At 53.5% G+C, this 14,753-nt stretch overlaps 6 protein-coding genes across 6 annotated transcripts; 3 read left to right on the forward strand and 3 right to left on the reverse strand.

Annotated features, from left to right (window-relative positions):
* Window positions 1-1,148: 1,148 nt before the first annotated feature.
* Window positions 1,149-1,731, forward strand: J4E85_002643 (uncharacterized protein; the record flags this gene model as incomplete). The annotated part of the gene is made up of 3 exons (XM_051466921.1): window positions 1,149-1,236; window positions 1,326-1,615; window positions 1,672-1,731. 3 exons carry the CDS (start codon window positions 1,149-1,151, stop codon window positions 1,729-1,731), a joined length of 438 nt encoding a protein of 145 aa, XP_051329776.1.
* Window positions 1,732-2,287: 556 nt separating this feature from the next.
* On the reverse strand, window positions 2,288-3,488 carry J4E85_002644 (uncharacterized protein; the record flags this gene model as incomplete). The annotated part of the gene is made up of 3 exons (XM_051466922.1): window positions 2,288-2,398; window positions 2,449-3,093; window positions 3,141-3,488. The coding sequence occupies 3 exons, from the start codon at window positions 3,486-3,488 to the stop codon at window positions 2,288-2,290; spliced, it is 1,104 nt and encodes a 367-aa protein (XP_051329777.1).
* A 618-nt stretch (window positions 3,489-4,106) lies between these two features.
* Window positions 4,107-5,753, forward strand: J4E85_002645 (uncharacterized protein; the record flags this gene model as incomplete). The annotated part of the gene is made up of 2 exons (XM_051466923.1): window positions 4,107-5,468; window positions 5,526-5,753. The coding sequence occupies 2 exons, from the start codon at window positions 4,107-4,109 to the stop codon at window positions 5,751-5,753; spliced, it is 1,590 nt and encodes a 529-aa protein (XP_051329778.1).
* A 623-nt stretch (window positions 5,754-6,376) lies between these two features.
* J4E85_002646 (uncharacterized protein) lies at window positions 6,377-8,170 on the reverse strand (the record flags this gene model as incomplete). Its single annotated transcript, XM_051466924.1, has 3 exons — window positions 6,377-7,761; window positions 7,811-7,948; window positions 7,999-8,170. 3 exons carry the CDS (start codon window positions 8,168-8,170, stop codon window positions 6,377-6,379), a joined length of 1,695 nt encoding a protein of 564 aa, XP_051329779.1.
* A 968-nt stretch (window positions 8,171-9,138) lies between these two features.
* Window positions 9,139-10,350, forward strand: J4E85_002647 (uncharacterized protein; the record flags this gene model as incomplete). The annotated part of the gene is made up of 1 exon (XM_051466925.1): window positions 9,139-10,350. One exon carries the CDS (start codon window positions 9,139-9,141, stop codon window positions 10,348-10,350), a length of 1,212 nt encoding a protein of 403 aa, XP_051329780.1.
* Window positions 10,351-13,001: 2,651 nt separating this feature from the next.
* Window positions 13,002-14,507, reverse strand: J4E85_002648 (uncharacterized protein; the record flags this gene model as incomplete). Its single annotated transcript, XM_051466926.1, has 2 exons — window positions 13,002-14,330; window positions 14,466-14,507. 2 exons carry the CDS (start codon window positions 14,505-14,507, stop codon window positions 13,002-13,004), a joined length of 1,371 nt encoding a protein of 456 aa, XP_051329781.1.
* Between the last annotated feature and the right edge of the window lie 246 nt (window positions 14,508-14,753).

Consider the following 14,753-nt stretch of genomic DNA (forward strand, 5'->3'; position numbering starts at 1 on the left):
TGGCATCTTCGTATGTGAGGGGATCGCAGCATTTCCGCTGCAGTGAACATCCGCTTCGGATGAGTTGCGTGACAGGCTGAGCAGAGGAGCTCGGCTTGTCTTTCTTCTTCGGCCAGCTTGAAGTATCGTTCGTTTTCAACGTCCCTCACAAGTCTTTCCTTCAACACCTCCCGTTCATGTACCCCCATGTCAACATTTTGCACGTCGTGCAAGAGCAAGGCGTATCGGCGACACGCGAGTCGCAGGCAGTGCTTATCGCTAGGTTGCAACCGTCCTGCAATATCGAGTACGAGTTCAGGGGGCAAGCGATATATGTGAGAGGTACTGGCGTTCCGAATCTCGATAGACTCTGCGAGCTGGTTGGCCTTCTTTCTGCGCTTCATTGTTGGGGGCCAGCAGTTGTTCTTGTACTCTGTCAAGAATCTGGATAAGAAGTCGGGCATGGTGGGCGTCCTTGCTGTCATGCGATGGGCGTCTGGCGTGGGCATTGTAGATGCTGATTTTGTTGTCGCTTACGACAACGACGACGGAAAGACACATAGCTTTGACTCTTAGACAACATTGTGGTAGGACGTCAGTCGATAGGTAATAGAAGACCCTCGGAGGGGTAATATCTACGCGTACCATGGTCCAGGGTCAACAGGGGTCCTCGGTAGCCAGTAGTTGCGCTTTGTTCACCAATTCAAAGACGATACAGGACGCTCATTACGGAAGGTAGCTTCATGATTTGAGGTTTTCAAGACACAGTCGATCATTCCACAGCCAGCGGCGATGGGTCGGTGATAATGAAGCGTTGGCGCTCTCAGTCCCCAGCCTCGTCATGGCTGTCGCTCGAGTTGTATTCACAAAGTGAACACAACGACCAGATTTCCGTGCTAAAAGAAACGAACGAGGTGGGAGAATGCGTGAAAGGGGTTTAGGCGTGGTTGAGAGCAATTGCAGGTGTAATGTTCCAAGGTCTGCCCAAAGCACGTGCGGCGGCGCTAGTGGCCCTTATGTCATCACAGATTGTGCTAACTTTTTGATAGTAGGGCAACCATCGTCACCAGCAGCTCGAGGCCCAACACCACCAACCTATCCCGCCGTGCATCTGTCGCTAACGCCCTATACCCTAACCACACCAATCGCACACCCGAACAACCGCCAAAATGGTCAAGCTCGAAGAGGTCATGGATGAGGAGTTTGTGCGCGAGCAGGAAGGCCCGCATGACGAAGATGAGTGGGACACCGACTCTGGTACGACACCGCAAACCGCTCCTTAGATGCGCCTGGCGCATAGAAGTGAGCATACCACACATATTCGAATACTAAATGTACCACTGCAGAGTCAGACACATCCTCCATTCACTCCGTAACACCAGACGAGACCCTCTACGACCGCATCATCGCTCTACAAGACATGATCCCCGCCAGCACACGCCGATCCGTCTCCTCAAAAGCCAACACAATCACTTCATGGTTCAAGAGCGGTCTGAACATGGGCGGCAAGACTCTATGGGTAGTGAGCACAAGTGCGCTGCTGCTCGGTGTGCCATGGGCATTGGCGTACAGCGAGGAGCAGATGATTGTCGAGCAGGAGAGGGCTGAGTTGCAGGCACAGAGGGCGCAAAACGAGGTACGTGAAGCTATTTTACAATGAGCGCTTTGCAACATCTTACTAACTTTTAACAGTTCATGGCTCCCGGAGCGCCCGTACCTGGACAGCCAACAGGCGCAAAGCCTGCTTTGTAGACGACAAAAATTTCGATTCGGTGTTTCGACTGGAAGCGACTCAAATATTAAAAACGTTGGGCTCTTCACATCTGTTTTATTAGGATGACGGTGCATGGAACGGGCTGAACCTGTACATACAGCGGCGAGAGTTTTACGCCGTCACGATCTGTACTATATTTCTCGACTCCACGATAATGTATTGCGTCACATATTCATCTTGCAAAAACCCCAGTTGTTTCTGTACATTTCATTTTTTGTGCCCACTGGCTATGCTACTATATGTACAAATACATCGTCTCATGTCGACATGCAAACGTCTGGCGACATAGATGCTTCGCGAGATCCCGGTCTACCAAAGCTCGTATCCCATCAGATGTCAACGTTACGCCTTTTACATTCATAAATCACCCCAGCCGCGCGCATGCAGTACCGCGATCATTCCGCAGATAGTGGGATAGACCAGGAAAGCGGGGACGCTGGGTTTGCAGACGACGCTCGCTCCAAGAAAGGTGGTAATACAGCAAAGAGAAGAGTCATGGTATTATAGTCGATACATGGGTGTGTGGAGAGGCGTTTAGAAGGGGATCGAGCCGGCTGACATTGCGACGCCCTGTTGTTCTTGCTGTTCCATGACGGCCTCGTCGGCGGCTTCTATCGCAACGGCCAGACCAAGCTTGGCGGCGTTCTACAAGTTTGTCAGTATTTGCTGTCAGACTGGGAATTGGCGAGACTTACGCTCTTGTGGTCGATTTCGCCTGAGAAAGTTACGCGGATTGGGGGCGCAATCATCTTCTCCAACAAACATGAGACCTTGCCCTGGTTGTCGATCTGCGCCCTGTACGACGATTGACGGAAGTCGTACTTGGCACCGATTGTGACGTTGCCCTCCTTCTGTGGTCCAGCCATGGGTCCTCCGGGGCCAATTCCAGCGAATGCAAGGTTGCAGTTGATACCAGTCTCAACCTTGTCTGTAAGCCTGCGCCAGTACGAAGCCTCCAATACACCACGGTCGGGAATGATCTGACCGCACGCCATCCAGTCGACAGCCCTGTAGCGTGCCGCATACGAGACGTTCAGCTCTGGTGGGTATGCCATAGCGGGGCGGGTCCAGAAAGCATCGATACCGAGCGAGAGCTTGGGGGTGACGGCCTGGAGGTAGCTGGCCATGAGCATGCCGGTGATACCGCCATCGAGTATGGAGGGGTTAACAGCCTTCAGCGAAGCGGAGAAGTCGGCGCCGGTGTAGTCGTTCTCGAGCGACACCATGTTGCCTTGTGATGTGAGCTGGACGGCGGCCTTGGAAACGAATGCTGACGTCCAGCGCCAGTTGAAGCGACCGGAGAAAGCAAGCTCGTTGTCGAGGTTTCCTTGCATGAACACCTTGAAAAGTCAGCTTGAGAAGGCTGCCGACGATCTGAGCGACAAACCCGTGGTGATCCGTAGAGAACCATGTATGAGTATGGTGGCATGACCTGCGATCCCATGGACAGCGAGTGCGCAACCTGGAATAGAGGAGCGGCGCTGAAGGCCTTGGTGAGCTCGGCGCGCAGGCCCGAGAAGCTGGAGTTGTTCAGGAAGACATCGCGCTGGACCTCTCTCGCAATGTTCTCGACTGTGCCCGGGTTGCTGAGGCCCAATGCCTCTCTCCGCTCTTGGAACGCATCGTATACATTTAGGAATTGTGCGAATGGACCGGTGTTGGCGGCGCGAGGGCGTGATAGGATGTCGGCGACAGCTTGTTCCTGCGCTGGGTTGAATTGCAGCGGAGTGGCCATGGCGAAAATATGTGCCGAGGTCAAACTAAAAACTCCCTACGGTGTGGGAGAGCTTGCACAAGGTGGGATGGAAATGGCAGTAAACGGTTGGAGGGCGATGTTGGGTCGCGTTCGCTAGCATGACGATATCGAACAGAAATTCTAAAGTCGTCACGTGATGTGACCTAGTGACGCTAGAGCTTATCAGATCTCTAGTACCCAGGACGTGCCGCCCGTTGATACCATGATTGCTTTTTGGAATCATTGACTACCTAACCCCGCAAAGTACTGCCTGACTACCTCCAGACTCCAGACCCTTCTGCGACACTGTTACGTGGAACTTGCTGCACTTGACTGTTACGGGTTGCCGCACCTTGTTTGCTGACATCTCTCGGCAAACGCTATCATCGCCGGAACCTTGGAACTGTGACCTTGAACCGAACGCAACTCTATTTCATTGACCTTCGACCGTTTTCCCTCCCGTGCATCTTGCACTTCTTCTCTTTCCCATCACACTCTTCCAACAACTTGAAGAATCTGCAATTATGGATACCCTACTGTGAGTGCCTTGACCCCACTTTCCGCAGCGATGCGAAAGTACCAACGCAGGCCACCTCCTGAACAGGACATTCACTCATCATGAACAGTACCGCTGAGATATACGCGAACTCACCCCGCTTCCGGCGGCGGTCGAGTACTTTTGTCGACGCAATCCACGACTTACCCACTAAAGAGGAAATGGCGCCCGCTCAACTCTATAGCACAGAGTCAGGCCGCCTCTTCCATTCCGGTCGCATAGTCATCGCCACCTGTGGACTACCAGCTCGAGGAAAGACACACACATCCGTCGCCTTAGCCCGCTACCTCCGGTGGCTGGGTGTCAAGACGCACGTGTTTCATCTTGGCGATTACCGCCGCGCTACGCTAGGTCCGGATAACGATGTCCCCGACGACTACTTCTTTCTGAACGCATCGCCGCAATCTGTCCTACTACGCAACAAGATTCTCAAGAAGTGCCGTGAGGACATCTACCACTTTCTGGAAAACGACAAGGGTCAGGTCGCTATTTACGATGCCGTCAATGCAATCAGTCAAGGCCGTAGATCTTTAGCGAAAGAGTTCGCCAAGAACGGGATCCAGACAGTCTTTATCGAATCACATTGTACCGACGAGCGCATCATCCAAGAGAACGTCCGCCGGGTCAAGATATCTTCACCAGATTATCAAGGATGGAAAGACGAGGATGCGGTTCACGATTACCTAGCACGCATCAACGCGCGGATACCGCATTTCGAGACTATGGAGGAGCCGGACCTACACTGGATCAAGATGATCAACGCTGGCGAGCGTGTGGTAGTCAACAATTGCGCATTCGGATACCTCTCCCAACGAATTGTCTTCTACCTGCTCAACCTTCACATCAAGTCGCGGCAAACGTACTTTGCTCGGGCTGGAACTACACGAGAGGAAGACTCGTACAAAGCAGACGCAGATCTCTCACCAGCAGGTCATGAATACGCTAAGAAGATGAGCGACGTACTCCTAAAGTATCGCGAAGAGGAGAAGCAGAAGCTGATTGAGTCGGGAGCAACTGATGCATCGCTGAAACCGTTGACGATCTGGACTTCTACGCGCCGAAGGACTGTACAGACGTCAGAGGTTCTAGCTTCCATGGGATACCGCGTCAGACAGCGATCGCAAATGAGCCAGATGAACCCCGGTGTATGCGAGAAGATGTCAGAAGCCAAGATCCGCCAGGAGTTCCCCGAGGAAGTGAAGAAGCATGAAGCGGACCCGTACCACCACCGATACCCGCGCGCAGAGTCATACCACGATCTTGCCGTGCGCATGGAGCCCATCATCCTAGAGCTTGAGCGCGAAGAGAATGACCTTCTCATCATTGCGCACGAGTCTGTCCTTCGTGTGCTTTATGGATATCTGATGGCATGTAACGCAGCCGACATACCCAAGCTCGAGTTCCCTCGCGACGAGATCATTGAGGTAAGCTCATCCATACTACTCGCTGCCATCCTTATCCTTATATTAACACCTTCCCAGATCATACCCTCCTCATACAACAACGTGGCAAAACGCATCAAGATCCCTGAGCTACCCGAATCCATGGTTCCCGGAAGCCCCGAAGACATCAAGATCCCTGTCCCACCCAGTGGAGCCGTAAGTCCACTATCTGGAATGGGTACCCCTCAAGCTGGTTCCGGCACCGCGACACCCCAGCATGGTGTGCAACCCTTGAATCTGAAGGCGCATATTAACCCTTCTTCTTGATCAGGTGCGGTATCGGTGTCGGTACGGCGCTACGTTTGATAACGAGCGATCGAGCCAACAGACGGACTATGACTCGGATTGAGGAACAATTGTGGTGCGTGCGGCGCAGCGAATGGCTTGTGGACAGACGATGAGGATTTCGGCATGAGTACACGGACGAACGTTTGTCTGGGCGTTGGGATGCGGTGTGTTGAAGACCGTCCTTAGATTACACTTGGCTTCTTGACCTGTTATTCAATATCCTTACGAACATGACCTTCTCAGTCTCCATAATCACCATGCTTACTTTGATGACTTCAAGGTGAGTGGATGTTGGGTTTTAAGTTATTCATTGCTTAATGTAATGATGAATGATATCATCGTTACCGTCTAACGACAATTCTCCACCCATGATCATATGTAAGCCTTGATTTCCATGCCGACTAACAAGGAAGACGTCGCAGCAACACCGTATTGCCGCCCGCCATTCCTTCGTCAACGTGATATCCAGAGAGTTTCTGACCGTGCCTCCATCACACTCCGACGATCCCACTATCCAAGCCATGTTCGTTACTCATTGCCTAGCGTTCGCACTTGGATATAAGGTCAGTTCAGGTCGTGTTAGACAGATTCGCAATGATAGCTTACTCGTTGCCCCAGCCCCTATCGATAGCCCACTGCCATCCACCCCAACCATCATGGTCACGGGGACGGACCCTGAACGGCTCGTCCTCACGCGCAGCAGGACACGCCCAAGTATCACCCAGACCGATACCGTAGTACTTGAGGCCATAGCGAGTACCGTCGTTCTGACCGGGAGTAAGAGGGCGCGCGTCGGACGGCATCTCAGGCAGATCGAGGTCGAAGAGGTCGGGAAGAATACCCAGGAGGCACTCCATCTCAGCGTCAGTCTCGTGGATGTCAGCATAAGTGGGGGCATGGTGGTTCTCGAAGATGTCGAACGGCGGGGTGGCAGAGGGAGCCGGAGCCGGGAACGTGAAGGCGAAGGGGTGAGACGGCTCTCCGAACTGCTGCATGTAGTGAGCCATTGACGAAGGTTCTGGTGGGGACCATCGTACTACAGGTACAGGCGCGGGGTTCTCCACTGCTGGGACATGGCGAGGCAAACCGCTGCGTCTCTGTTGGTTGTCAGGCTTCTGTGCATGCATTTCGGCGGGAGTGGGCCAGACTACAGTGTTCTCTGCACGGAACGGACGCTCGGGAAGCGGCGCCGGCATGAAACCTTGGAACCTCTCTGTGGGCTCTGCTTGGTAGGACGGGCGGCGCGGCATGAAGTTCGCATCGTCGGGGTAGATGTCGGCGTGCGAAGGCTCGGGACCTTGATCAGTGCGCTTGGTACGGGTCAGCGCTCGTGGACGTGGGCGGTAATCTCCTGGACTAGAAAGCTCAGGTACATGATCACGGCGAGACGGCCAGACGGGATTCTGGAGGTTGCTGAAGCGACGAGGCTGTCCGAAGCCCGCAGGACCTGTAGGCACTTGCTGAACAGGGGGCTGCATGACTGCTGGGTTGATAGAGCTACGCTCCTCCGCGAAGATCCTACGAGGACGTTCGCCCATGAAGCCTGGAGGCGCGGGAACGACTTTGGTAGACTGGCGCTCCTCATCTGCGCGCTCTAGATAGCGGTCTTGAATGTAGCTCTTGCGACGTAGAGGTGCCTTAGCGGCGTCGTCCTGGGATGCGTCCTTGCCATGTAGGTATTGGGCTAGTTCATTCGCGGTTAACGGCTTGTCCAGCGCCCGTCCTATGAGCTTACCCAATACGCCTTCTGAAAGGCCTTCAGAGCCGTGAGACTGGAGGAAGCGTGCTGCGGAGTCGACGTTAGTCGTCTCGTTCTTGATACCAGGGAGATCGAGGCCCGCACTCAGCTCTCCGACGTCTGGCGCCTTGGAGTCGGGGTTGAGTCGCTGACCAGGGAGAAGACCACGCGGACTGTTCATAGAATTTCCTGTGAGGTTACTGCGAGAGATTGCACCGGGTCGTTCGCGGTTCACAGTGATGTGGTGGTCTAGATAAGTCAGCTTTCGATCATCGCATTGTGATATGGTTGACGTTACCTTGTAGCATCTCCTGAAGAGAATCCAACGGCATGTCCTGCTGCTTGAGTGGCTTCCGCGAGGACTCTCCGAACTTGAGCTCTTCGTAGCCCTGGTAGTTGGGTCGCAGATCTCTAGAAGGCCGGAAAGGCGAGTCTTCTGCAATCCAGTCAGTCTTGTTAGAGGTGCTCGCGGGAGAGAAGACTTACCATCGAACACGTCTCGCATCTTCGCCTTCTGTCGCGGGCTGGTAGGCGGAGTCGGACCTGCAACTCCAGCGGACATGCTGGTCTCGGCTGCAGTTGGACTGAAGGTTGGTGCTTCTGGGTTGAACGAGACAGACCTTCGCGAGGCTCTCGGCTGCTTCTGTTTCTGCTCCATGTTGTGTCTTTGGTACAGAAGTATCTTCAAAGGATAGCGTCTTATATGAGCGTGAGATGGCGGTCCTTGAGCATAACCCTCAAGCCCGAATACGACAGTGAATGCTGCGGTGACTTGCGATTTTAATCGTCCGTCACCTTCGTTTACGGGCGCGACTCGAATAGCAAACTCAGCTTGGCGTGTCGCAGTGAATAGCGATGTATATGTCGCAGTGAATAGCGATATATATGTAAAACAACTTCTGTAATGAGCGACTGGGTTAAGACTGTCGTAGATATTGTGGCACATGTAGGAGAGGAAATGAGTGTAGATGGTGTCGTTAGATTGACCAGGCGAGACTGGCTTGGACTGAGCTCATGATTTCTACATCAAGCTGTGCAAGTGAAGGTGAGTATCGAGCGCCACATAGTGTGGCTTGCCAGGCTACCTGGGTAGCGCCTGATGCGAAGGTGAAGGTACACACCCTGCGCCATTGCGATGATCATGGTCAGGTATGTGGTTTGGGCGGCAAAACATGCCTTTGACGTCTTGGGCATATGCGAAGTGCTCTAGCATCGGCTCCCGCGCTTTTTATGAGGTTTGACGCCCCCACGAAGCCAGTCAGCGTGTGGGTGATCGTAGACTAAACAGCGCACGGACGGTCTCGATGACTGCTCGCGTGAGACTTCCAGGACAGCGAACCAATCAGAAGCTCGCACGATGAAGCCCTGACGCGCCTCATTGAATAGGCTGGAGTGCAACCTATGTTTAAAACCCTCGCACAACACGCCCCTTTGCGCCTGCTACATTCAAAGTCAGAGCTTCTAATTTTTTTGTTCAGGTTCACAGCCCCCAGCTCACATTACGACCTGCCTCGCTAATCTGTGGTAAACCACAGCACGCGACCCCATCTTTACCCACCACAATAATGCACACTAGCTTCACCAGCATAAATCAACAAATACACCAGCCAGACCATCATACTCACCATGCCGATGATGTTCACCCCAGACGACACGTTGCTGTTCTCACCTAGCAAGAAACAGCCCCCGTTTGCTCACTCACCCTATGGTCACGAGATACGGACTGCGACTCGATGTCACCATGGACTCCACCCCTGCAATCCACAACATACACCGTGGTGTTCCAAATGCACAGTTTCGCAGGCTAGAGCAAAGTCCGACGTTGCACTCAAGAAGCTGGTAGCCGAAGGCGGATTAAGACCTCCAGTGTACATGCGCGACCGACGGTGGAACAGGGCAAGAAACGGGTACCTGATAGCGAAGCAGCGACTCGAGAAGACACGCAAAGAAGAGCAGCTGCGCTGGGAGCGCGAGCGAGCGTGGGACGACGCTCACAGCCAGTTCAACCCCAACAACATCCAGGCAGCAGTCTTACCCAACAAATCACCCTCGTTGTGCCCCGTCTGTGACTCCTTGGTATCATCTTACCCCACAACTATGCCTGAGGCGCAACCCACACAGTACGAGGCTTGGTGGGAGAAACCAAGCGCTCTTGCCACCTCACACATACTCGTGCGCCAGACACCACCACGTTCGCGCAACCAACATCCTACACCCTCGCAAGCACACAGAGGCAACCCCATACTGCGCCAGATAATCGCAGACAAGCGCAAAGAATTGCACTCGGACGCCAACTTGCGGCGAGCCTGGGAAGCCCGAGACAAGACCGAGGCGGCACTACGTCGCAAGCACGGCTTGGGCGACATGCCCATCAACAAAGATTTCTGGGACTACCCGATCTCCGGATACTTTAGTCGCCTTACCCATCAGAATAACAGAGAAATGGTGCGTTCGGCGGAGCGGCGCGCGCGCGGTAATACTGCACGGCCCCGACCGCCACGCAGCTCACTGTCTTACTCGGAGACGACGGACGACGTGGAAGTCGAACCGGGCTTTGAAGAGACACTGAAAGAGAAGGAAGAGCGCGAGGAATGGGAGCGACAGGTCCGGAAAGTAGCAGGCGAAGTTGGATACCTTTATTTCGTTGGCGGTGGGAACAACCTTTTGGAAACGTGGGAAGAAGATTACGAACGGAGTGCCGACTATCTCATTACGAGGAACGAGACTCCTGTAGCGGAGACGGCGAATGAGGGCGATGTCCAGGATGGGAGTGAGACGACGGATGGAGATGCCAATGAGGAGGACTGGGGCGATGAAATGGATGTCGATGATGCTTAGGAGGGTGATGATGCATTTTGTCATGTCAACAGCGCTTAGATTGCTAGTTGGGTCGTTGTATAAGAGATACACAGTGTATGGTTATATTAATGATTGAGGGGTCAACACAGCTCCATCAACGTGCGGTTGACGTGCTATGCGAATGAGTGCCGTATAGTGGATGTCATCGCTCGTGGGGTCGCTGTAGATCAAACTTGTGGCGCTTCCTGGAATGTGTCGTGTGGGTATAGATGACATCGAGGCATGGGTTGAACGGACGATGCACAAAGCGTTGACGACGCCAACGCGCGTGTGAAAAGCTTGTCCAACGCTAACCGATCTAGGTGCATGGAAATGTCGATCGAGAGCATGTGCGAAATCACAGTATGTTTTCCGAAAAATCTACTTTCAATGATACATTATAGCGCTGTCATCTAAAGCGCATATCTACGAAGAAGATCGAATCCCCTCATTTCCCACCCGTATATCATCATGGTGGCCAGGTAGTTCGTGTACCAAATCACTACCCTGGACTTCCGCAACGCCTACTTTACCTGACCCTTTCAATTCCCGGGCATTCTCCACTGTCTCGAGTTCAGATGTCTCCCTGTCCATTGCCTCGTGCTTCCCCGAACCAGCATCTAATTCGAATCTCTCTTTTTCCATAGCCTCAATTCCCAGCTTGTGCTCGCCATGCAATTCTCCTTTATCGTAGTGGTTGTCTCCCAGTGTGTTCTTGCGTCGGAAAGGCCCTAGTCGCTTCTTCCAGACAATGATCAGGCACAATGCTGCAAGTGCCGCGATACCTGCACCTACTCCAATCCCAGCATATGCCGCCGATGAAAAGCCTTTTGAGCTATTTGTAGCCGAAGGTAGAGGTGGGTCCGGTGTTTGGGTGGGTTCCGTGTCTGAAGGTATCGCTACGATGTTCGGGGCGCCAGATTGATGAAAAGCCTGACTCAAATTGAAAACCAGGTGTTCGTAGTTTATGGTGATGTAGATTTCTTGCAGGAAAGCCCGACCGAGCATATACTCTGCGGAGCTCGAAGCCCTTTTCAATGGGAAGTAGTGAGTAGAGGTATCCACGAAAGGGGAGGTAAGCCGGAGATCGAACGCCGAGTAGGGAAGCGTATAATTCGCTGCTTTGCCGTCAATTCCGGTTGTAGTGAATCGTACCTCGGGATTCTCGCTTAAAAGCCGTGTATGCGTTGTATCGTTGACAAGATACAATTCTAAAGAGTCGTCCCAGATCAAACCGAAAGCTGCTTCGAATAGTTGACAGCCTTCTTGCGGTAGCCAGATATGTGGGACAGTGGAGTCGATTTCAAACACAGGTGGCTCAGAAAAATTATCTCTGGCAAGTGTCCACGAGGCGCCCCCAGTTATACTAACTGCAGCCAAAGATACACCGAGTGACGTCTTTTCTCCGAGAAGGATGCTCCCTCTTGTAGTCGTTGCAGGATCGAATCGTGCGGCATCGTATCCGCCAAGGACCAGACTAGCTGAGCTGTTGCCTAGCAGAAAATTTAGTCATGAGCCATGTATCCGCCCGGTCGATTTCTACTTACGATTGAAAGAGCCTGCTGTGTAGCCAAGACTCAAACTAGGAATGATCCTTGACTCCCAGAGCGATGAGAGAAGTGAAGGGTGTTGTGCTCCTGGGGGCCCGACCGATCCTGGAAAGAGACCGAGTGTCCCGAGTCGGAACCGCCTCCAAGTAGTCTCAGCAATATACTGTGAGGAGGTTTTGTGGCCCTGAGCGGTATTTCCGAGGTATAAATCGTCAACACCAAAAGTAGCAATGTTCGAAGTGTCGTCTCCGCTAACATCCGGGTAGCTGCTGATATATTCCTCAATTGCTGGCGGCATAAGATACTCCAATGCGGATTCCCAAGTATTTGACAAACCGCCGTAAAAGAAAGCGCAAGTATCATTGCACCATTTGCTCGGCCTGGGCACAATGACGACTGGCGAGTTGATGCCAGGGATGCACCGAAAGGATTGAACCGGATTGCCCACAGAGAGGTCGAAAGTCGACCACGGACCGTCTGCGCCGTCCCTATTCCACAGTTAGTTATATATCGGACTCATTATGGTAACAAGTTACCAATGTCCGCTAGGCGCGACGACAAGTGGCGCCACAGAGGCTGCCTGGCCCAAACAGCGCACTAACCAAACTGCTGTGAACCACGTATACGCAGCAAAGGGAAAGCGAAATGCCATGATGATCCGTATCATGCGCCTGTGTTTCTGTATCTGCGGAATCGTCAAAGCAGTGATGTTCCAGTTTGTGAGCGAAAGAAGTGGAAACGCATATTGCTGAAACCTCGGGGAGTAAGCAATACCTGATAACTTGATCATGCGGGGGCCGTGATGACTGCTGTCCCAATATAAAATAACAACAGGGGTTTTCATCGACAGTAATGCCACTGGCAGACGAAGTGCCAAGCACTGTTGGGGGCCTACATGTGCCAAGTGATCTCACCGGTTTTCACAGCTCCATCTTGATAAGCTACCTCGCAAGAGAACGAACGCCGAGCGGGCATGCAATGTAAGCTGTGTATCGAACTTCGAAACAGGCGCCTCGTATGTGACCTATTTGAGGACTTGAATATGCTTCGCTCGTGCTGAGAAATGTCATGTATTCTCACAGAATAAAAGGGTATACAGACTCACAACTCCCTCCTCTTCCTCGCCTCCTCATCCCCCTCCTTAACCTCACCCGTCCTCTTCAAATCCACAAACTCGCCCTCATCCTCGAGCGCATCAACATCACCCTTCTCCTTCGCCTTCTGTAGCTCCTCCGCTTCCTTCCTATCAGCCTCCTTCTGCATCTGCTCATCTACCTCTTGTCTCTCTACAATCTCTGCTTCTTCACCGACCTCGCCCGTCAACGGGCCCTCGCTCTCTTCGTACCAGTCCGTCGACTCTGTCCACTCGATGATCTTCTCCTTGGCTGTCTCGCTGAGGGTGTAGTAGCCGGGGTTGTTGCGGGGCTCGAACATGGAGGTGTGGGCCCAGGTTTCTGCTGTAGCTTTGTCGTTCACGGCGGGCATGAAGAAGTCCTTGAGAGGGCCTTTGGGTAGGTTGCAGAAGGTGCGGTCTTTGCCTGCCACTTTTCCCGTCCAACCGTGTTCTTTGTTCTCGCTATTAACAGCATGACCGAGCGTGGTGTGCATATTGCAGAAGCCAAGATCGTGGCTCGTGGTAAGTTTCGCAATCTTCTCAAGTCGCTTGCGCATCTCTTCGGGACGGGCTAGGACTCCGACAAATTCCAGATGTGATGTAGCCCATGAAACACCCTGAGTGATCTGGTCTTTCTTCATGTAGGCTGCTGCACCTCCTGCTGCTATCGCGCCCGCTGCACCGGCGAACATGGCTACCTTTCCGTAGCGCTGCCAGAGCGGTGCCGATGCTGCGTCGCCAGTAGACGAGGGCGCTGGCAGCATTTTGCTCGTATCGACGGCACCAGCCGTGGTGTCCTTCCCACCCCATCCAAACGCGCCCGCAAGGTTGTTATACGCCGAGTATGCCGAGCTCGCGGTATTCCAATGCTTCTCCGCGCCATGTGCCACTACGCCAGGCGCTATACCGAGGTATGGTGTATCGAAAGCGAGAATGCCCTGTATGTACGGGAACATGAGCGCCGAATGGTCGGCTAGCGAACCCGTAGAGCCGGACTGCGAGTTGGACTGCGAATGGATTGGCTGTTCAGCGAGAATGGAAAGGAGCGTCTCAGCAGCAACAATGCCGCCCATAGAATGGCCGACGAGTATCGTGCGCACCGAAGGGTCGACGGTGGGCGACGGCGTCGAATTGGCGACCTCGAGGTCTATGACTTTGTTCTGCAGCCATTCTTTGAAGCGGCCGACGCACTCGTGCAAGTCGCCTCGCGTCTCGAACTGCGGGTACGTGATGGTGAGGACGGTGACTTTGGGCAGCGCATGCTGGAGGAGCGCCTTCACGTGGCTCGGGAAGGTTCTGAATGTTTCATCTCCGCCCTATAGCACGTGTTAGTATCGTTCTCGCATTTGTTCGCATCGCATCGGGCGTCGCATTGCACATGGCTGGGCCTGAGACATGGGGATGCGACCCCGGCGATGACGTGATGGGCGTATCGCGTAAAGGCTACGTACCTTGAAGCCGTGGATGAAGCACAGCAATAACGTCTTCCTCATGGTCCTCGACTATGCTCCTGTGCGCCTGCATGGTGGTGGGGCTGGGTTAGTGGAGGGCTGACGATAAGTCGACTGGGCGGGAAGGCGATTACGTCTGGGGTGCAGCTACTTCTCGCTTACCTGGCAGGGGGCTGTTGGCCGGAAGGGTCGATTGCCGTGGAGCAGCACGACGGCATGAGAGTAATTTGAAAAGATTGGATAAATGCGCAGGCAGAAGGAGAATCACATGCAGGTAATTGAGAGAGT

This window comes from Alternaria conjuncta (assembly GCF_024043145.1).
Source record: "Alternaria conjuncta strain BMP 0040 chromosome Unknown scaffold_3, whole genome shotgun sequence".
In the NCBI taxonomy this organism is placed as follows: domain Eukaryota; kingdom Fungi; phylum Ascomycota; class Dothideomycetes; order Pleosporales; family Pleosporaceae; genus Alternaria; species Alternaria conjuncta.